The 22541-nt window shown below is 44.0% G+C and overlaps 2 protein-coding genes across 3 annotated transcripts in view; one reads left to right on the top strand and one right to left on the bottom strand.

Annotated features, from left to right (window-relative positions):
* Positions 1–18150, top strand: part of CTNNB1 (catenin beta 1) — a 40048-nt gene extending 21898 nt beyond the window's left edge. Inside the window, exons 2-16 of one of the 2 annotated variants that reach the window (XM_080673109.1) lie at positions 1886–1946; positions 2388–2618; positions 2822–3075; positions 3191–3429; positions 3517–3718; positions 7153–7297; positions 10700–10803; positions 10882–11220; positions 11443–11601; positions 13467–13586; positions 14667–14817; positions 14907–15028; positions 15925–15985; positions 16867–17087; positions 17557–18150. In XM_080673109.1, the coding sequence (XP_080529235.1) occupies positions 1934–1946; positions 2388–2618; positions 2822–3075; positions 3191–3429; positions 3517–3718; positions 7153–7297; positions 10700–10803; positions 10882–11220; positions 11443–11601; positions 13467–13586; positions 14667–14817; positions 14907–15028; positions 15925–15985; positions 16867–17075 (2349 nt within the window). In that variant the 5' untranslated portion in view covers positions 1886–1933 and the 3' untranslated portion in view covers positions 17076–17087; positions 17557–18150. Of the gene's footprint in view, positions 1–1885; positions 1947–2387; positions 2619–2821; positions 3076–3190; positions 3430–3516; positions 3719–7152; positions 7298–10699; positions 10804–10881; positions 11221–11442; positions 11602–13466; positions 13587–14666; positions 14818–14906; positions 15029–15924; positions 15986–16866; positions 17088–17398 lie in introns of both variants that reach the window. The other variant, XM_080673108.1, reaches the window with a different exon arrangement.
* A 4077-nt stretch (positions 18151–22227) lies between these two features.
* ULK4 (unc-51 like kinase 4) overlaps positions 22228–22541 on the bottom strand; it is a 282751-nt gene continuing 282437 nt past the window's right edge. The window contains exon 37 of the mRNA XM_080673858.1: positions 22228–22407. Within this exon, the coding sequence (XP_080529984.1) occupies positions 22344–22407 (64 nt within the window). The 3' untranslated portion in view covers positions 22228–22343. The remainder of the gene's footprint in view (positions 22408–22541) is intronic.

The following is a 22541-nucleotide window of genomic DNA, read 5'->3' as shown; positions in this document are numbered from 1 at the left end:
ATATGCTACCTTTGCAACACTATCAAGGAAACAATACTATCAGTGTTTTTTCTTTGAAGCCAGATATACCAAAGGGCTTCTTAAATAGCTACAGCCTATACATGTGATTTGGTTTCTGAGCCCTGTGGCATTTGGCTAAAGGAGGAGCTCAGTAGAGAACATGTTTTAAATGCCCTTTCCAGAAATATACTGGGACTGCAGTAGGGACCCATTTTCCAGAGAGTTGGAAAAATGATTAAATAGCCAGTCACAAAGATAGGAGTGAAATACAGCATCAGTGGATAGAGAACCTGGGTTCTTTCCAGCATAGTCTATCTCTGAGTGTAGTCCGAGGATCATTTGCTACATCTTAGAGTGTTAATTTAAAATGCTGGTTTCTGTGTCCCACTCCAGCCCTAATGACCTAAAACATTAAACACATAATCCTGCTGAGTAAGTTACAGTTGACCTCAGGACAACATGATCTTGAACCACATAGGTCCACTTACACACTGACTTTTCAGTTGACCTGCACAGTTCAAACCTGCATTGTCCAAGGTCAGATGGCAAATGGGAGTCTACCTATAGATTGCAGACTTAAGTCATATTCAGATTTTCAGCTGTGCCGGTGGTCAGTGCTTCAACCCCCGCATTGTTCAGGGGCACCTGTATTTTAAAATACAAGATTCTTATTGACTGGAATCACTACCTTTACTATTTTCTGTCCTTCACTTTGCCTTGTGTATAAATTGTCAATTGTTTCTATGCACATTGAAACAGTTGTGTCTACAATTCTTGTCAACTTTAAGTGTCAAGTGATCTCTGTGGCTGTAAAAATCTAGTTCTGAAAGAGCAATTTTAGGGATTATCAATACATGCTCCTTTACCTAAGAATATAGGACTTTAGATAGGGCAGTTTCAAATTTCCTTAAGCATATTTAAACTCCTTTATTCATTGATACAAATGAGTTCACACTTAAAAATATTTTAGTCCATATCTTTACACATTGGTAAACCTAATATATTAATTTATAATGAAGATGAACTTGTTTAGGGACAGACTTTGTAATAAAGGAAATTTGTTCTTCTCTGCAAATAGTTCCCTGTGTGATTCATTGTTTTCCTAAATATTATGCAATAAAGCTAAAATTCAGACATAAATCAAATGCTAAGACTGTTATACATATATATGAATGATTAAGTTTTTATGATCAAATAGCATTACAGTCAGTAGTACTTGTATTTATAATAAATCATTGCTACAGATTTAAACTTAGAAAAACTTTACCAAAAATCATGCTTTTGAGTTGCAAACTTTTCATTTGAAAAATAATTTTACTTCTTAGTAAAAAATCCATTACTCTGATCCAGTCACCAAAATTACTTTCTTGAAGATATTTTAGATGGCATCATATTATAACAGAAAACGATCCTTCAAATGAAAGTTTGATGTTATTTAAGAATCCCATTGGACTTCTGTCCAAAGAGGATATATGAACTTTTCAGTGAGAGAAGTTAAAATGGGAGAGGCCTTTTGGAACTCGAGGAGTTGATTTCGAATAGTCCCCTCCTAGCCTTGGCTTTCATTATTAGAGCTTTTATGCTTTCTTTGTCATCTTCAGTAATGATGCTTGCTGACATCCTGAATATCTGTAGTTTGTATTTCTATAAAAGGAAGTGCTTGTTAAAGAGGAGTTTTCACTGATAGGTTCAGCAATGATGCAGCTGTGGTTGAGGTGTCTGAGGAGACCATAAGGTCTGTGTTTCACTGTGTCACGTGGTAAAAGATGATTTGGGGCTTTTTGTGGCTATAGTCCATGATGTTTAACAAACCGTCCTAGTGACTTAATGATTATTAAAGTCAAATTAATTTTAAATCCTAATGACTTCTGCTTAACTCTTTTAGGGTATCTGAAGTACACCATACAACGTTTTTGAAAATCGTGCGTGGACAATGGCTACCCAAGGTTTGTGTCATGAGCCTTTAGTTACTGAATTGGGGCTCTGCTTCGTTGCTGTTAACCCAGTCTGGCTCAGATCCCCCTTGCTTTCCTCTCTCCCTGCTTACTTATCAGGCTCCCTTTTGCTTCATTTTCTGCTCACTCCTCCTAATGGCTTGGTGAACTAGCAAACAAGCCACCAGCAGGAATCTAGTCTGGATGACTGCTCTGGAGCCTGGATGCAGTACCATTCTTCCACTGATTCAGTGAGTAACTGTTAGGTGGTCCCCTCAGAGTGTAGGTATTTCGTCACCAAGCGAATCTTGGCTATCATTCTTTTATTCTTGGCTGTCTTTCAAATTTAACTTTATTTCTAAAAATATATCAATGGATCATATCACAGATTTTTTTTCTAAACTAAAATTACATTCCAGTGGTAGTAATGCTGATACTGTTTGGTTTTTACAGCTGATTTGATGGAGTTGGACATGGCCATGGAGCCAGACAGAAAAGCGGCTGTTAGTCACTGGCAGCAGCAGTCTTACCTGGACTCTGGAATCCATTCTGGTGCCACTACCACAGCCCCTTCTCTGAGTGGTAAAGGCAATCCCGAGGAAGATGATGTGGATACCACCCAACAGGTCCTGTACGAGTGGGAACAGGGATTTTCTCAGTCCTTCACTCAAGAACAAGTAGCAGGTAAGAGAATGACTGCCTCACTGGAAGTCACCATGCAGCTTTGAGAATTAGTTATTCTCCAAGCTAATGTGTAATAATAGCTTAAGTAAAATGGTGTGGTAAAGAAAAGGGAGTGATTACAATGTCACCTTCACTGTTTAAAATAGCAAATATTAAGGGTATGCTGAACTGCAGATATTGAGTATTGAATTTACCCTTTCCAGATATTGATGGACAGTATGCGATGACTCGAGCTCAGAGGGTACGAGCTGCTATGTTCCCTGAGACATTAGATGAGGGCATGCAGATCCCATCTACACAGTTTGATGCCGCTCATCCCACCAACGTCCAGCGTTTGGCTGAACCATCACAGATGCTGAAACATGCTGTTGTAAATTTGATTAACTACCAAGATGATGCAGAACTTGCCACACGTGCAATCCCAGAACTGACAAAACTGCTGAACGATGAGGACCAGGTTAGTGATGACGTGGCTAGCTTTTTAATCTGCTTTGAAGGAAAGAGTCGCAGAATGTCTACCTAACGTTAGTGTTTGAAGGCTAATACTGTCTCTTAATTCCTGTACATTATAGGTGGTGGTTAATAAGGCTGCAGTTATGGTTCATCAGCTTTCTAAAAAGGAAGCTTCCAGACACGCCATCATGCGTTCTCCTCAGATGGTGTCTGCTATTGTACGTACCATGCAGAATACAAATGATGTGGAAACAGCTCGTTGTACTGCTGGGACCTTGCACAATCTTTCCCATCATCGGGAGGGCTTGCTGGCCATCTTTAAGTCTGGGGGCATTCCTGCCCTGGTGAAGATGCTTGGGTAAGAAAACATGGTCAGAATGTTCAAAGCTTCAAGGAGAAGAGTGCAATCACACCATTTCTGATGAGGCTTTTTTTCTCTCCCCAGCTCACCAGTGGATTCTGTATTGTTTTATGCCATTACAACTCTCCACAACCTTTTATTGCATCAAGAAGGAGCTAAAATGGCAGTGCGTTTAGCTGGTGGGCTGCAGAAAATGGTTGCTTTGCTCAACAAAACAAATGTTAAATTCTTGGCTATTACAACAGACTGCCTTCAGATTTTAGCTTACGGCAATCAAGAAAGCAAGGTAAAAGAACTGTTCCAAATGTGGTTGTCATGGAGCATCGGAGACCCCCAATGTCATGCCCTCCGTGGATTCTCGGGAATTCATTGTATGCCTCACCCTTAGTATATATCCTAGAAAAGTTAAACATCTCTGTTTCTTTAAATAGTTGAGTGTCTGTGTGTAAAGGACTGAGCCAGGCAATAGGGATATAGCAGGTAGGCTTCCCTTAGAGCTTTCATTCTTGGGTGGGAGAGAGCCTGAAATAATGGCCAAGTTACTATTTAATTCATGTGTTAGGAGAAAGCAGGGGCTATGGAAAACATAAGTGAACCATACTCTGTTTTGAAGGTTCAGGGAGACCTCTTGGAGGAATAGTAGTTCAGCTCTCAAGGATGAGAGAGATTGACTAGGTGAAGGTCATGGAGAGGAAATGGCATCTTTTTTTTTTTTTTTTTTTTTTTTTTTTTTTTTTTATCCATATCATCTTTATTTTTTTTTTTTTTTTTTAAATAAATCTTTATTCAGATTATTACAATTATTTCTCCTTTTTCCCCCCATAGCTCCCCTCCACCCCTTTCCCACCCCACCTTCTGCCCTTACCTCCCCCCCACTGTCCTCATCCATAGGTGTATGATTTTTGTCCATTCTCTTCATGAACCCCCCCATACCCCTTTCCCCCTGAGAATTATCAGCCCACTCCCTTTCTATGCCCCTGATTCTATTATATTCACCAGATTATTCTGCTCCTCAGGTTTTTAATTCACTTGATTTTTAGGTTGGCTTGTTGATAGATATGTATTTGTTGTTCATAATTTTTTCTCTTTACTTTTTTCTTCTTCCTCTTCTTTAAGAATACCTTTCAGCATTTCATATAGTACTGGTTTGGTGGTGATGAACTCCTTCAGCTTTTTCTTATCTGTGAAGCTCTTTATCTGCCCTTCAATTCTGAATGATAGCTTTGCTGGGTAGAGTAATCTTGGTTGTAGGTTCTTGCTATTCATCACATTGAAAATTTCTTGCCACTCCCGTCTGGCCTGCATAGTTTCTGTTGAGAAGTCAGCTGACAGTCGTATGGGTGCTCCCTTGTAGGTAATTAACTGTTTTTCTCTTGCTGCTTTTAATATTCTCTCTTTGTCTTTTGCTCTTGGCATTTTAATTATGATGTGTCTTGGTGTGGTCCTCTTTGGATTCCTTTTGTTTGGGGTTCTGTGGGCTTCCTGGACTTGTAAGTCTATTTCTTTCACCAGGTGGGGGAAGTTTTCGGTCATTATTTCTTCAAATAGGTTTTCAGTATCTTGCTCTCTCTCTTCTTCTGGCACCCCCATAATTCTGATGTTGGTACGCTTGAAGTTGTCCCAGAGTCTTCTTACATTATCTTCAACTTTTTGGATTTTTTTTTTTGCTTTTTGCTTTTTCGGTTGAGTGTTTTTTGCTTCTTTGTATTTCAATTCTTTGACTTGATTCTTGTGTTCCTCTATTCTGTTTCTGGGTCTCTGTATAATATTTTTTATTTCAGTCAGTGTATGTTTAATTTCTAGTTGGTCCTTTTTCATATCTTCGAGGGTCTCGTTATATTTATCGGCCTTTTCTAGGATATTCTTAAAAAGTCTTATAACGGTGGTTTTGAATTCTATATCCAGTCGTTTGTTTTCCTCCATTTCTTTCGTTTGTGATCTGATTCTTTGACCCCGCATTTTCACTGAATCCCTGAGTTGGTAAGGTAGATATTTGTGCTAGGTTTCCAATATGGCCCAGTGGGTCTGCTTCCCCAGTTAACCTGAGGTGGACACTCTTGGTGCACCCCTTTGTGGACTGTGTGTACAGCCTTGTTGTAATTAAGTCTTTATTGTTGTTGGTATCACTGGGAAGAATTGACCTCCGGGCCAGTTGGCTGTAAGGATCAGCTGTGTCTATGCTGGGAGAAGTTTGGTGCTGGAGACAGCCTTATAGGATTAGACTTGCCAAATTGCAATAGCCTCTGTGCTCAGCTTGGATGGGGTGGAGTCTCAGTCTTGGCTTCCTGTCAGCCCCGCCCCTGCGCGCATGTGCGCTTTCAGTCCTCCGCCTTCCCCAGCTCGAATCTCCGCCTGAGAGTCCAGACTCCCCCCACAAGAGCGTGGGTCCCCAGGGGCTCGCCTGGAACTGGGGTTCACTGCAGTCAGAACTGGGGCTCGGTGCAGTCAGAATCCTCTGACTCCCCTCCACTAGGGAAAGCCTGTGGCGACCCCCGCAGCCTTTGTGCGCACCGGCGCGGCGCGTGTGCGCACTTTCAGTCCTCCGCCTTCCCCGGCTCCTGAGTCTCCGCCCGAGAGTCCAGACTCCCCCTACAAGAGCGTGGGTCCCCAGGGGCTCGCCTGGAACCGGGGTTCACTGCAGTCAGAACTGGGGCTCAGTCAGGATCCTCTGACTCCCTTTCACTAGGGAAAGCCTATGGCTACCTCCGCAGCCTTTGTGCGCACTGGCCCGTGTGCGCCTTCAGACTTCTGCCTTTCCCAGCTCGCGGTCCGAGGCTTCCTTCCCCCTTCCGCCAGAGGAAGTCAGCCAAGCTCTCAGCCGCCCTTCCTCTCTGCGCGCACAAAGCCCCTTTGCCGTACCTCCAATTCTCTGTGAGCTTTTCTCCTTCCTTCTAGTTGTAGAATTTTCACTCAGCCTGCTTTCCTGTGGTTCTGGATGGTGTCCGTTCTGTCTTTTAGTTGTAGTTTTGAAATTGTTGTGCGAGGCAGCAGTTTAGGTGTTTACCTATGCCGCCATCTTGGTTTCTCCGGAAATGGCATCTTTGAAAGTCCTACTGAAGGAGGAACATGGCTAATGTTGGAAATTTAAGAAAAGCAAAAAGTGACTAAAAGCCAAAGTCTGGGGTGGGACTACTGAGATAGAGCAGGTCCCACAGGGCCTTGTAGACCATGCTAGAAGAGCAGTTTGAGGCAGTCAAGGAAGTTTCAGCAGAGGCATAAAGTGATAAGATTTGTTTTTAGAAAATTGGGGTAGAGTTGCGAGGTGGGAGTATGTAGGGAAGTAAAGGGCAATAATGGATGCTTATGGTATATCATCTCTTTGTAAGATAGATATGATTAGGAAAAGCAATGAACCAAATCATTAGGAGTTAAAGTGCCTATTCTGGTGTAAATTTTCAACCAATGAGCTTTGATATAATTTTCATATCTGGGCATTACTGTTGCATACCAACATGGTTTCTTTTTCTTTTTGCTATGATTTGTGGGAAGAAGAAAATTGGGCCAGAGTTGCTATATTCTTGGGAGGACTAGGATGCCTGAATTTGAGTGGAATGCTATAGAAGGAGGGGTAAATAGGACCCCAGTATGAGAGTATGGGCTATGTGGTCCAGGAATACATATAAGTCAATGGCAAGCTGGCTGAAATTTTTGTATAGTAAGATATGTTGGTAATATAACGTGGCAGATTCCACAACTAACAATATATACATGTCCTTCCAGCTGATCATCCTGGCTAGTGGTGGACCTCAAGCTTTAGTAAATATAATGAGGACCTACACTTACGAGAAACTACTGTGGACCACAAGCAGAGTACTGAAGGTGCTGTCTGTCTGCTCTAGTAATAAACCGGCGATTGTAGAAGCTGGTAAGTATGCATGTCTATTCTAAGTTCTCATGTGCACAGCATCTGCAGTTCTAATTAGATTACCTTCTTAGGAAAAGGTAATAGAACTCGACCTTAATGGGCTGCAAGTAGATGGTCCTATTCAGTTTACAGCCAAGATCACATTCAGACAAAGTAAGTGTTCTGCTACACACCTGCATTGGTGCTCTTTAAGCCTAGTTTAGGCAGAGTTCTTATTAATCATAGAAAATGACAGCGAATACTTGGCTTGATAAAGTTTGTTTTTAATTTTGGTTTTGGGCAAACCTGATTTGCTTTGCTAGTAGACGTGTGAATATATAGGAAAAATTATGTTACAACATGTTCTATTATAGTATCGTTGTATGCAGCAAAATGGTTTTCTTGATTTGTTAGTGGATACTCTTGAGCAGTGTTTTGCACTGGTATTCTGTAGACAGTGAGCAAATGGTCTCATCTGAAAAAGTTTTTTCTTCTCCCTTTAAGTAATTTTAATGGAGCAGCTTGTGTTGTGGGCATGTTGGTGGCAGAGGAAAGGAGTAGGTGATCTACACTAGGGCCTCTTGCTTTTCTGTATAAAGATAGTTACTCTTCAGCTACCTAGCATCCTTTTTCCTTCCCATAACTCAGCTAATTACATGTATCTGGACTCAAACCAAGTTTCAAAGTGAAACCGGAAGAGGAAAGATGTAAAGGCATGTAATAGAAAAAAATTGGAAGTAAAGTATGGGGTTGGAAACACCCATTTTCTCACTTGAGATTTTACTTGAGAATCTATGGGAGAGAGGTTTTATGATTGTCAGGATAGCTGCTGGCATCGCAACAATTGGCCTGGGGATGAACAAGTGTGGCTGGGTTCATAAAGAACAAGGATGTAAATTCTGCTGGCTATTCCAGAAATACTTGGAGTGCTTGGGAAAAATACAGACTTTTAGACTTAATTTGAACACAATCCCTGGGGTATTGAATCTGGAAGTGTATGTGACTGGAGGCCTAGGAATATTCATTTTAAGAAGTTCCCCCAGTTATTCTGATGTTCTAGTTTATTCTGAAAATATTCAGTAGTACGTGTGTTTCAAGCACTGTAATAAACATATGATTTCCAATGGTTAACAAAACATGTCTCAGTATTTATTCTTACTGTCTAGTGAGGTTGATAGAAATATGCAGTGATTACAAATTGGAATGTGTGTTATGAGAAACAAATAGCAAATAGGAATACAGAATTAATGGGGTGGGGATTAAGAGAAAAGATTGCTGAAGAGTCCGTATAACGAAAACTTAGTAACTGGGATGAATTGCTAGGTTACTGAAGTTGATGAGCGAGGCCGGTCATACTGGGAAGAACTTTCTTAGCCCCTGTAAGGTGTTTGTTCATGCTTTATTTCTGCTTTGGAACTATAGGTGTAGAATGTTGAGGCCAGTTTGGAATGCTAGGTGGGATTCAGATTCCAAAGGATTCCTTAACATTATGCTAAAGAATTTGGCTGTTGTCTCTTAGATAAGCTATTGATGGTTGTTGAGCTGTGGCATAGCATCACAATGGGGTGTTTGGAATGTTAATACTACATTGTATGACAGTTTGGATGATCACAGGCAAGCAGACCAGGCCTCTGAGATGTATTATAGGCTTCTTACAGGCTTCTAGGAATGAAGTAGTTTGGTATAAAAATAAGACAACAAAGGATGAATGTTTGAAACTTATGAAAGAATACATGGAATGTGACAACGTAGGGGCTAAAAGTGCAACCAGAAGTGGTATGTGGTGGGGAGATCATGAATACCACGACAATAAATGGAACTACCAGAATGGATTCTTTAATTTGAGGAACAAAACCATTAAGGCGACATAATAAGTGACTCAAATGTCAGTAGATAGCTGGAAATGTGTGGTACTAGCATACGGGGAGACTGGGCTACAGACTGGGGAGTTGCCTTCTTAGTCACGGTGAGGCGGAAAAGGCCTCAGTGAGGTGGGAGCTACCTTGAAGTCATCTGCATGGGACTTCAACCCTAGACCTGCTGAATCAGAATGTGTGTGTAAAGTCTGGTGGGCATCTGGAGTTAAGATCCACTCTCAGAGTTAAGAGTTATAATCGAAGGAGGGAATGAAATCTTGGAGGGAATGAAATCTTGGAGGGAGAGAAGGTAGAAGGGAATCTAGTCATTTAACAAATACTGAGTATCAGCCTTGCTAAGGTCACTAATTAGTAGCTGGAGCTACGAGGAAGAAACCAGATAGGGATGACCTTTGTCTTGTAGGGGAGGTAAACTTAGAGTTGGGATAAATACTATGAAGGAAAAATACAGGGTGCCATGAGATTATGGCAAGCAGATCTAACCTACTTTGAGGAAATAAAACATACCTGAAAAGTTGAATAAGGAAACGAGAAAGTATCTCACCACATTTCAGAAGTGATTTTAGTAGGAGGGAGATGGTGAAGTTAAGCCAGCACGTGGGGAATTGAGCTTCCATTTAGACACCTGCCAGTGTAAATGTCCTTCATTAGGGTCCTAGGTGACGGAAGGCTGTGACCCTTGGGAGTCAGTGCCTTTATGCAGTCCCCGGTGAAAGCGTTTCAGTGCATTCTTTTTGATTATTCTTACCCAGGCATTTACATGGCTCCTTCAGGTCTTTGCTCAGATGTCACCTTCATATTGAGGTGACCTAATTACCCTACATAAAATTGTAATCCCTTCCCTTACGTTATTTTTTCCTATAGCACTTAATATCATCTGACACACACGCATACGTACATAGTTTTAGTTTATTAATCGTATATTTGTTTATTGTTTGCCTCCAACTAGACCACAAGCTCTATGAGGGTAGGGATTTTATAATATTTTTCCCACTGGTATAGCTCCAACTAATAGTATTGAACATATATATATAAATAAATGATTGAATAGCTGAAATGAAATAAATAATATGAATATTACCCTCAGGGGAATAGTGGAAATAATGAAGACTTTTTCCACATAGAGAAGGAACAACAGATATTTGACAGAAGTTGAGATGAACTGGCAACTGGACAGTATCCTGGAAAATAAAAGGAAATAAAGGATTTAGATGGAAGGGGGAATACACTTGGCAATAAAGAGGAACACCCTCCAAGACTAGAGAAGACACGTAGTGCTGATAGAATTGTTAGCTAATGGGCATTGCCTTAGACCAGTGGTCGGCAAACTCATTAGTCAACAGAGCCAAATATCAACAGTACAACGATTGAAATTTCTTTTGAGAGCCACATTTTTTAAACTTCTTCTAACGCCACTTCTTCAAAATAGACTCGCCCAGGTCGTGGTATTTTGTGGAAGAGCCATACTCAAGGGGCCAAAGAGCCGCATGTGGCTTGCGAGCCGCAGTTTGCCGACCATTGCCTTAGACCTTTTTTCATCTTCTAGGTGGAATGCAAGCTTTAGGACTTCATCTGACGGATCCAAGTCAGCGTCTTGTTCAGAACTGTCTTTGGACTCTTAGGAATCTTTCAGATGCTGCAACTAAACAGGTAAATTCTGAGTAAGCCGGTGCCTTAGTGACAGAGTCAAGATGAGTGTGTACTGAGCATCTGTTTCTGTTTCCATAGGAAGGGATGGAAGGTCTTCTTGGGACTCTTGTTCAGCTGCTGGGCTCAGACGATATAAATGTGGTCACCTGTGCAGCGGGAATCCTTTCTAATCTCACTTGCAATAATTATAAGAACAAGATGATGGTGTGCCAAGTGGGTGGTATTGAGGCTCTTGTGCGTACTGTCCTTCGTGCTGGTGACAGGGAGGACATCACTGAGCCTGCCATCTGTGCTCTTCGTCATCTGACCAGCCGACACCAGGAAGCAGAGATGGCCCAGAATGCTGTTCGCCTTCACTATGGACTACCAGTTGTGGTGAAACTCCTACACCCACCATCCCATTGGCCTCTGATAAAGGTAAATTGCCAAAGTAGGTCACAGAATTAAAAATGAGCCACCTCTAGCTATTGGATGGCTGCTCAGCATAGAAAGTGTGGCTGGGATGGGGTTCTGAAGTGTTTGTGTAGTCAGTGCTACTTTTAAATGATACCACTAATTTTAGTATGGTGGGAATTTTAGGCTAGAAAATGGTTTTGTTGAGTTGTATGCCAGTTCTTTGTTCTTCTTTCTTATCTACAGGCTACTGTCGGATTGATTCGAAATCTTGCTCTTTGTCCAGCAAATCATGCACCTTTGCGTGAGCAGGGCGCCATTCCACGACTAGTTCAGCTGTTGGTGCGTGCACATCAGGATACACAGCGTCGTACATCTATGGGCGGAACACAGCAGCAGTTTGTGGTGGGTAAATCTTCATAGTGACACCTAACATAAATCCATCATTTGCTCCCTCCATTCTTTTCTGCCTGAAGAGCTGTTTGCTAATGACTAAAAAACTGACATATTTCTGTGGCTGCTAAGAAGATAAAGTGGCCCCTAGTGATGTTTCCTATGACATCTCCTTTGCATCTTTGCATTATCAGGCTTACAAAGGGAGAGTGAGGTTAGGTACTTCAAACAGTTTTCTCATTTCATCCATATAAAGGCTTACTTCTTAGGAAGTAACAGAGCCATAATTTGAATTTAAGTCTGTCTGATTTCAGAGCCTCCTCTTCTCTATTACAACATGAGTGTTACCTTACAAATATTTAACACACCATTTATTGTCTCTTCCAAGGGTGGTTTAAACTATTTCCACAGACGTAAGATTGCCAACAGATTTTAATAATAATAGCATTTCTGGAATCTTTACCCAGAAAGCTTTTGATGCCAAGTTTGCAGTCTTAATACTAACTTCATTACAAGTAAAGACATTCTGGAGCCTCTGAATTGAAGACTCAGACCTTCAGCGAGTTCTCGTCTTTAATGTAGTTACTTTAGGAAAGAAGGATGGACCTTCCCAGAACAGATTGGGGGAACCCCTTCTTGCTAGTTGCTTTGTGTGTGCGCTCATTGGGGGGCTTTGGCTTTCTCCATTCTTTACTTTTGGTATTGGCCTGTGTCTATAGGTGGCTTATTAAAGTGCAAAGGTACCTTTTTATTTCAATCGCTAACTTAGGAAAAAAGGAGGGTTTGTTCTAAAAATCAGTTTTGCCCGGCTAGTGTGGTTCAGTGGTTGAGACTGGACCCATGAACCAGGAGGTCATGGTAAAAATATATTATTTTAAAATACAGTTTCTAAAAGTAGCAGAATTATAACCTTTTTTATTTTTTTAATACATATTTTTATTGATTTCAGAGGGGAAGGGAGAGAGCTAGAAACATCAATGAGAGAGAATCATTGATCAGCTGCACGCCCCCTATTGGGGATGGAGCCCACAACCTGGATATGTGCCCTTGATCCGAATTGAACCAGGGACCCTTCGGTCTGCAGGCCAATGCTCTATCCACTGATCCAAACCAGCTAGGGCCGTGGTCAGCAAACTGCGGCTCGCGAGCCACATGCAGCTCTTTGTCCCCTTGAATGTGGCTCTTCCAGAAAATACCATGGCCTGGGCGAGTCGATTTTGAAGAAGTGGCGTTAGAAGAAGTTTAAAAAATTTGGCTCTCAAAAGAAATTTCAATCGTTGTACTGTTGATTTTTGGCTCTGTTGACTAATGAGTTTGCCGACCACTGAGCTGCTAGGGCATTATAACCTTTTTTAAAATTCAGAAACAGGGAAAGCACATAGTACTTATATTTTGCAAAAGCTAACTTTCTTCTCTCATACAGGCCTTCAGTTGAATAGTCTGGAGGAGTGGATTTTCTGCTGGCAGCTCAGTAGAATTTTAGTAGTTGGTGATAAAACTTTACTAAGTTTTCACCAAATATACATAGGTGTACAAAAATGGAGCATATGAAAGAAAAACACTGACATAGTCTGAGCATTGCTTTCTCATCTTTCAATTTCCCTTTTACCTAGAGTGGTGGGTGCCCTCACTGTAAGAAAGTTCTCTTTGGGATTCAGAGGCATGGGGAAGGGCTGCTGCGTGGACTTGGCTACCATGAGGCCCCTTTCAATGACATTCAACTTAATGGAATCCTCCTTTATTCCTGAACTAACTGCAAATTCTTGAAAACTTTGGGTGTGTGGTGTGACTGGTAATTGCTACTCAGAACAGCAAATCTTAGTTTAAGACTTTAGGAGGGAGAATGCCCTATTTATTAACCATGTTGCTTTTGGTAGGAGGGCGTCCGCATGGAAGAAATAGTTGAAGGTTGTACTGGAGCCCTTCACATCCTAGCTCGGGATGTTCACAACCGAATCGTAATCAGAGGACTGAATACCATTCCACTGTTTGTGCAGGTATGTTGGTTTTAAGTGAGGTGTTCTAGGTTTTATGTGTCATAATATTTCAGGATTTTAACGATAAGCAAATTTTCTGGAAATTAGATACCAAAATAAGGGTACAGACATTTCATTTTTGTCTATCACCACTTATAAAATGACAATACTCTGCCCATGTCCCCCTGCCAAAGCATGAAAAATAGAATCTCAACGTGTGAAGTCCTTTAGGCTGAATACATTTAATTTTATGAAAATTCCCTTCATGTGGGGGGCATTAGGAGAAACGTTGGATTTGAAGGGAAGAAGAGAGAGCTAATCTGCTCCACTGTTAGGTACTCAATCGTGGAGGCATGAGAGCTGGTCTTGCTGCCAAAGCCAACCCCCACCTACCCCTGGGTTCCCAAGTTTTAGCTCAGTGGAAACTGTCTCTGAAGAAAGGGGTTGTAGCTAAAAAATACTCTAGAAAACCAGTGCCCTAGAGCCGCGGTTTGCTGCTCTGTTGACTAATGAGTTTGCCGACCACTGGGATAGGGGCTTAATCACAAGGAACAACAACAGCCTGTAATTATTGGAATCGAGAGTCTAGGTCAGTGGTCGGCAAACTCATTAGTCAACAGAGTGGCAAACCACAGTTTGCTGACCACTGCCCTAGAGCATTTCACACTTAGGAAAATAATTTAGAGAATATGGTCAAGTGCTACATGATGATATTTGTCATCAGTGGTGGTACCATAAGATTATAATGGACTGGAAAATTCCTGTCACCCCATGATATCGTACTGTTACAGCACATGTTACGTGTTTGTGGTGATGCTGGTGTAAGCAAATCTACATTTACCATTGTGTTACAATTCCCCACAGCATTCAGTAGAGGAACGTGCTGTATGGGCGTGTGGCCTAGGGGTGCAGGGGGCTATTCAGGTTAGGTGTGCTCTGATGCTCACATGCACTGCTCAGACTTACCCTTCACTAAGCAGGCCATGACTATGCTTTAATACAAGTAGTGCAAACGCCATTTATCCTCAGTTGGGAATGTTTGCACTACAATGGGATGCTTGCTATGCTTTAATTAGGCTTTTGTGTGTGTTTTCTCCTTAGCTGCTTTATTCTCCCATTGAAAATATCCAAAGAGTTGCTGCAGGGGTCCTCTGTGAACTTGCTCAGGACAAGGAGGCTGCAGAAGCTATTGAGGCCGAGGGAGCCACGGCTCCCCTGACGGAATTGCTGCACTCGAGGAATGAAGGTGTGGGTAAGTAGAAGAGGAACCAGGACCTCCAGCTGGTGCATACAGTGATGCCTCCATTTTTCCTAAGAGCCTTTGTTTCTGTCCTCTCCCAGCAACATATGCAGCTGCTGTTTTGTTCCGAATGTCTGAGGACAAGCCACAGGACTATAAGAAGCGGCTTTCAGTGGAGCTGACCAGTTCTCTCTTCAGAACAGAACCAATGGCCTGGAATGAGGTAGGCAGGCAGTGCGTGTATTGGGTAGTTGGCCAGAGCAGGCAGGGCAGTTCATGTTTTCCCTCAGAACACCAGGTCTACATGCATTGCTGCCTACTGTCCTTAGCTTGAATAGTCATTCATCATGCTATGTGCGCAGCGACTGAAGGTGAACTACAGCTTTCAAAAGCCTGCTCAGAACGAACTAACTGCTTATTTAACCTTAGAATTCACAGGGAGGGAGATGAAAATTGTCAGAGTAAAGAGGCAATCATTAAACACTGTGAGTTGGGGGTCATTTTATCACTACTTTTCTAGTTGAATTTCTATGAATTATAGTGTATGTCCTCAGCACAGTTATTCATTGAAAATTAGAACTGTAATTATGGTACATAGTAATATATAGTTGAATGGAAAGAGATCCTACATATTATTTGTTTAAAAAAAATGCCAAATGGTGAGTAATGTGTTATTGGGTTTTAAACAGGCAATCTTGACATGTTCCAACTTGAGCTCTGAACTTCCACCCACCTCCTTCACAAACCTGTTCTGTCATAATTTTCTCCATCTCGGTTACTTGCAGCTTCCGCACAGGCTACAAGTCCTCCTCCATAGAACATGTCCTGTTGGGGGGAGACAGTTGGCCTGTTTTCTGTTGTATCTCTAGCACCTAGAACAGGGCCTGGCACATAGTAAGCACTTAACGTATATTTCCTAAAAGGATAAATTTGTGAATTTTTAAAATACTGTGTGCAATGGGAAATTTTCTCTCGAGTACCGTGGTTAATCTTTGAGGAGTGGAGTTTGATGTATCTATTGTATACTTCTATATTTTGAAGTATTTCTATAATGTTTAAGAGTGTACTTTAAGTTGAGAATCTTCATTTTGCTTCCTTGTTTTGTACCTGTTTATCTAGACTGCTGATCTTGGACTTGATATTGGTGCCCAGGGAGAGCCCCTTGGATATCGCCAGGATGGTATGTGTCTCATGTTTCTCGATTAACTCTAGATCAAGCTTTATCAAAAGAGCTAGTTTGCTTACCTGGGAAGCCAGTGTTGGCAGGAAAGCAAGCAGTGGCAGCAATTAAAGTTAGTTCTTCAACAGTATCACACCACAAACACTTGTCACTCCTTCCAGATTTCTGGGTTATTCTTTTGTGTGTGTGTCATCAGAGAAGCTATAATACCTGGGTCTACAACCCACCCAGGAAATGAGAGTATGGGAAACTTGTGTCCCCAAGCTCAGATCTGGGGTGGGTATGTTGTATTACCAAGTTTTTCTGAAAAGCTAATTCCACTCTTGGTAATGGAGGTGGAGCATGGGGTAGACCTCCAACAGCTATAACTATTCATCTTAAATTTGGAATCTTGTTTTTCCTAATTCTAAACCACTAAGGCCCATAGCTTTTTTCCTTGACAGACATACAAATGTCAACCTTTAAAATATATAGAAGTTCAATTGGAAACGATGTCTTGCGTTTTCTCAATACCTTTATGGGCATCACCTGGGCTTCTCAGCAGCTAGATTACATCTGCCAGACTTCCTCCTTGTTGCCTCACCTCCTGCCCATGGCTTCTTGATGCCTGGGTGGTCGTGTACAGTGGCAGCTGCTCTTCCTCCTGAGGGACTTGTCTCTGGCTGGGGAAATGCAAAATGTTCAGGGTGAACTGAAGGCGTGACTAGAACTGGGTGGGTGGCCTGGCCTTGGGCAATTACGTGGCTGAAGAAAGCTAGACGATGACGAGGCTAGAGCAGTGCTTTCTGACAAGTACGTAGTCCTTCCATGTCCCTAACCTCAGTGGTAACTGCTGTCTTTCTCCTCTCACTCCCATTTTGTTGCCACCCTGACTCTTGTAGACCCCAGCTATCGTTCTTTTCACTCTGGTGGATATGGCCAGGATGCCTTGGGAATGGACCCCATGATGGAGCATGAGATGGGTGGCCACCACCCTGGTGCTGACTATCCAGTTGATGGGCTGCCAGATCTGGGGCACGCCCAGGACCTCATGGATGGGCTGCCGCCAGGTGACAGCAATCAGCTGGCCTGGTTTGATACTGACCTGTAAATCATCCTTTAGGTAAGAAGTTAAAAAAGCCAGTTTGGGTAAATACTTTTACTCTGCCTACAGAACTTCAGAAAGACTTGGTTGGTAGGGTGGGAGTGGTTTAGACATATTTGTAAATCTGCCACAAAAAACAAACAAACACAGATACATACTTGGAAAGGAGATGTCTTAGAACATTGGAATGTTCTCAGATTTCTGGTTGTTACTGGTCATGTGTGGAAGTCATTAACTTTAATGTTTTTGCCACAGCTTTTGCAACTTAATACTCATATGAGTAACATTTGCTGTTTTAAACATTAATAGCAGCCTTTCTCTCTATACAGCGGTATTGTCTGAACTTGCATTGTGATTGGCCTGTAGAGTTGCTGAGAGGGCTCGAGGGGTGGGCTGGTATCTCAGAAAGTGCCTGACACACTAACCAAGCTGAGTTTCCTATGGGAACACGTGAAGTAAACTTTTTGTTCTGGTCCTTTTGGTCGAGGAGTAACAATACAAATGGCTTTGGGAGTGACTCAAGAAGTGGAGAATGCACACGAGTGGATCACAGGATGGGATTTGTCAAACTCTAGCCTTGCTTGTTAAACTTTTTTTAATATCTGTAATGGTACTGACTTTGCTTGCTTTGAAGTAGCTCTTTAATTTTTTTTGCAGTAACTGTTAGTTTTTTAAGTCTTGTAGTCTTAAGTTATAGTGAATACTGCTACAGCAATTTCTAATTTTTAAGAATTGAGTAATGGTGTAGAACACTAATTCATAATCACTCTAATTGTAATCTGAATAAAGTGTAACATTGTGTAGCCTTTTTGTATAAAATAGACAAATAGAAATGGTCCAATTAGTTTCCTTTTTAATATGCTTAAAATAAGCAGGTGGATCTATTTCATGTTTTTGATCGAAAACTTTATTTGGGATATGTATGGGTAGGGTAAATCAGTAAGAGGTGTTATTTGGAACCTTGTTTTGGACAGTTTACCAGTTGCCTTTTATCCCAAAGTTGTTGTAACCTGCTGTGATTCAATGCTTCAAGAGAAAATGCAGTTATAAAAATTGTTCAGAATTAAACTTTTAATTCATTCGATTGTGTCACCTTTTTCCTTGTTATCAAATGATGTTGTGAGGGTAACAAGTATATTCACATAGTGAACTAAGTGGTCAAGGTAGAGCCTTCTTTACCCAACATTTAGATGGGAATGTTGGCCAAGTTTCTCCAGCAACAGCACCAACAACGGTTTCAGCCGTGAACATGGATTCTGACCTTGTGTGAGAGACGAGATTCCACCTTCTCCAACTGAAGGACTCTGGGCTTAGACCCTACGGCCAAGACTTCAGCTGGCCTCTGTTGTGGCCATGTGTATAATCTTGCCCAAGTGACCAGAAGGCATCTATCTAGTCTTTGGGCTACATAGAGCAAAACTGAAAGCCAATAGGAATCCCCCACCCCACACTTGCTGTCTTAAGGTAAGAATGAAAAATTAACTACCTGGGTTTTAGATCCCAAGCACCTTCACATAAGTGTGACTCATTTGGAGAGGGGAATTCCTTCTACTCCACTTTGAACTGATAATTAAGTTGGTTTAAGTGTAGATGTTTATCTGAACATAGACCCAGAATGGGCCTTTGCAGCTATCTGCCAGGTGAGCCTGTCATCCTGGCGGTAGGTCTCACAGCTTCCTCCCTTAGGGCAGAGTCAGTAGACCTGTTAAGACTTGTGATTTGGTCTTTTAAAAAGAGTGGTGTGTGCTTAGGAGTGTTGTTTCTGATTTTCTGTGGGTGGCCGTTTGGATAAAATTGAAGCTAATGCAGAAAAAAATCCATGACAGTCAACAAACTATCAATTTTAAATAAAAACTGTCAGTATTTTTCTTTTGCCTCAAGGTCCAGTATGACTTGGTAGGGCACCGTGTGATCATGTGCCCAATAATCGCTTCATTCATACATGAGAATAGCCATCCTGCAGTTAAAAACGATAGCTTTACACAATAGTTTGACTATATCTCATAACATTAAACAAAAGAAAGTCCTAAATGCATACTGAAGGGGGGCTACACTGATCCAAAAAAGGGCAGTCTATTTTAAGGACTCATCCATGGATGGGAAAACTGAAAAGCAAGGAGTTCTTGGATTACTACACAAATCAGCTTAGTGGTTACCTGGGGACGGAGGTCACAGGACATTTGATCCCACTGCACTGCGCGGAAGGGGGACACTTCCTGTTGGAGTAGATGCTTTAGACACGAGACTTTGATCTGGTTATCTGACTCCTGGACAGTGAAAGATCTTGAGGTAAAGAAGCTTTTTAATTCTTGTTTTGATTACTGTAATAAAAACGATCTGAATTGTGTTGTTTGGTTTAATTAGCAAAGAGCTGAGTTGATGGGCTGTGGTGGTTTTGTTCCAGCGGGTGAGAATCTCGCTGCTTTTCCTTCCTTGAGTAGATCAGCCCCCCAAGGCAGTTAAAAAATGAAGGGGTGGGGTGAGGCAGAAAAGGTCGAGTCTCCTCGCTCCTGTGTGGTGTCCACTCAGCAGGCGAGGGGGTGATGGGCCTCCAACGAGAGGCCAGAGTGGGCTGTAAGCCAGTCTCCCTCCAGGCCCCTCAGCACTCCACTCCCTTGTTCTTGTTCCCACTCTTCCCTCCTCTCAGCCCACCGAAGCCGGAGCCTAATGGGGCCTCCTAACCTTTGTCCAGTCTGGTTTCCATCCCACTCCAGACACCCCCCATGGCCAAGCCCCTTTCTTAGGGATTTTGTAGCTTCCTCCCCTACCCCCTTTCCCAAGGCTCCTACCTCAGTCGCTGCATAGATCTGTATGCAGAGATTTATTTCTACGTCCTATGTTTCAGTTGCTAGGGGAGGGAAGAAGATGGGCATCTTGCTTCAAGTGGAGGCAGGGGAGACCTCTCCTCCCCTTGGACAAGAGCATGAGCCACTGGCGCCCCCACTTTGAGCTACACTGTATTCACAGAGCCGGTCTGGAACCTCATCAGGTAACGGGAACCTCATGGTAGTAAGGAATGCGAGGGGCTGCACACGTACAAAGAACCACCAGGAAGTCAATTCTGTCTGCACCCAGCAGACCTACCTCCTCAGCTGCCCACGACTCACTTCTTCTCTGACCACCTGGAGCCAGTCACCCCGACGGTTCTTACAGGCACCGTCCTCCATCTGCTCTCCGGCAGAAGACGGCACGGTCTCGCCGCGTTAGGGTGTAGTTAGTCGAGGGGAAGGCGGAGGGAGGTCCTGTGCAGCCACTCGCGGCCTGAGTGCTCTCGGCTGCCGACTTCAGGGACACCGTTTGTCCCAGCGGTGTGTCAGTTGGCGAGCAAATAGCTGAAGCTTGGAGGTGGTGGGAAGGGGAGGCCAGCAGGGACCTGGGTCTGGACCCCTTACACTCAGAATCCTGTGAGCTCCGATGGGGGCTAGGGGCCAGCTCCTTTCTCAGCACTGGAGCCAGCCTGGGAAGCCAGAGACGAGGGCATGGGCCTCTAGCCTGGAGAAGCAGGGAAGGTTCTCTGCCTCAGCCTTCTCTGCCGCCCAGCTAGCCTGCTCGCGCCCTACCTCGATTTCATTATACTAAGGCTGCTGCTTCTATTTGACACTTTGTGAGAATATCAAAAAGGACCCGCTAGGTCCGGAAGGACATAGCCTCACACAGGGTACAGGCTTAGCATGGGCTAGTGTTAGTGCCCGGCACCCTGGGCTGAGCGGTAGCCCTGCTGGGACCTTCATCTTGCCTCCTGCCTACTGAGATACGCCTTTTCTCAAGCATGCAGTGCCGTGGGCTCAGGGCCAGGAATGGCCAACTCAACAAGGTTTGGGAATGTTAAATCCTGTTTTACTTTCCTTCCTGCTTGATGGAAAGGGGGAAGTAGCTTTTCCATTCTTGGAAATACCTTCTCTGAGGACTCTAGACCCAGAACTCAAGTGGTTCCCCAGGAACTGAATCAAGGGAGAGAACAGGTTGTCTGGGAAAACAGGAGATCTGTGCCTGTTCCCTGGGCCCAGGAGGCAAAGCAGCTGGAACCAAAAGCCAGGACTCTGGCTGCTCCATGGGCTAGCTCCCCACCCCCACCCCACCCCCACCCGGGAACACAGGCCAGGCCAGACCACTGGGGATGCCGCCTCCTTACCATGGGCAGTAAGGAGGCTATGAGCGATCCAACGAAACGGCCTGCTGCTCGGGGGACAGCCTCTTACACCCCAGCTGTTTACAGCTCAAGCTCTGGACACCCACAGGAGACAGGGCTATGGAGTCAGAGTCCTGAGACGGCCTGAAAGGAAGTGGAGAAGCTGCTTCGCCGGTTGTGGTGGGGACGGACTGACAGACGTGCCTTTGAGAGTTGGCACAAAGCTGCTGCTTGCTTTATAGCCCAATGAACTTGGCAAACTACCCTGGTCACTGTGGCAAAGTGGGGCTACCACCTCTGCCTGCCCCACCCGCTCTGCAGGGGACAGTCCCACCTGGGCGGGGCAGTATTTATTAGGGGCGCATCCTCTCTGAGTGCAATCCCACAGCTGGGAGAAGGGCAGCAGTTACTGGCCTGGTCTAGCCTTTCCTTTTGCAGATCGGACACTGAGGCCCCAGAGACCAGGGGATGCATCAACCTGCTCGCCTGGTCTGAGCTGCCCAGGACCCATCCCACCTTCCAGGCCAGATTCCTCGGTTCACCAGCCCAACACCTCTGCGGTGTCCACCAAGTATTGGCATGGGCCCGACTCACAGGAGGTTCTTGGCGTGTGTGTGAGGGAACATCAGGAGAAGCTGAAGAGGTTCAAGGATTTGGGAGTGACGGGTAGAAGTTGGGGGGACAATTCTACTTCGATGCCCACGGAGATGGGCAGACTTTCCAGGAAGCCAGCGTTCCTGGGGCACTGGCGTTTCTGCAGGCAGTTTGTCCCTGAGGTGAAGGAAAGCCAGGCAGGTAGAAGTGGGGGGAGACAGGCTAACCCAAAGGCTTGCTGGGAGCTGCCTTCAGTCTCCGCAGGAGAGGTGGAGACGCAGTGCAGGTGGGCTGGCCCGGGGCCACACAGAGGAAAGGACGTTCTGAGACCAGCTGGCAAACCTGGCTTTCCGGGGTGTGCCCCCCAGGACAAGGGCTCTATTCGGAGGCAGTTTCCAGGGCCCAGAGTGAGGGAGAGCACCTCAGCCGCAGGCTCTGGCGTCAGCTGGCTTTATTGGGTGCAGGGACAGCTGGGGTGTGTCTGGGGCTGGCCTTGCCTGTGCAGCCGAGGTTGGTGCCGCAGGGCGGGCCTGTGTTCGGTGCCTTCTCGCCTAGCGTCCAACCGTTTGAAGGATTTCCAGGGCCAAGGAGGCCACCGCACTGTCGGCAGACGAACTGTGAGGAAAACCAAAGTCAGGCTGAAGTGCCGTCTCGTTCAAAGGGGCTCGTGTCTGATGGACCAGCTGCTTCCTAGGGTGGCCCCTCCACAGTCTCTGGAGACGCAGAAACAGCGTTCCCAGGCTGAGGTG

This window comes from Plecotus auritus, assembly GCF_963455305.1.
Source record: "Plecotus auritus genome assembly, chromosome: 6".
NCBI classification, from domain to species: domain Eukaryota; kingdom Metazoa; phylum Chordata; class Mammalia; order Chiroptera; family Vespertilionidae; genus Plecotus; species Plecotus auritus.
The sequence above is the reverse complement of the archived record's forward strand: the minus strand, read 5'-3'. Positions and strand labels throughout refer to the sequence as shown.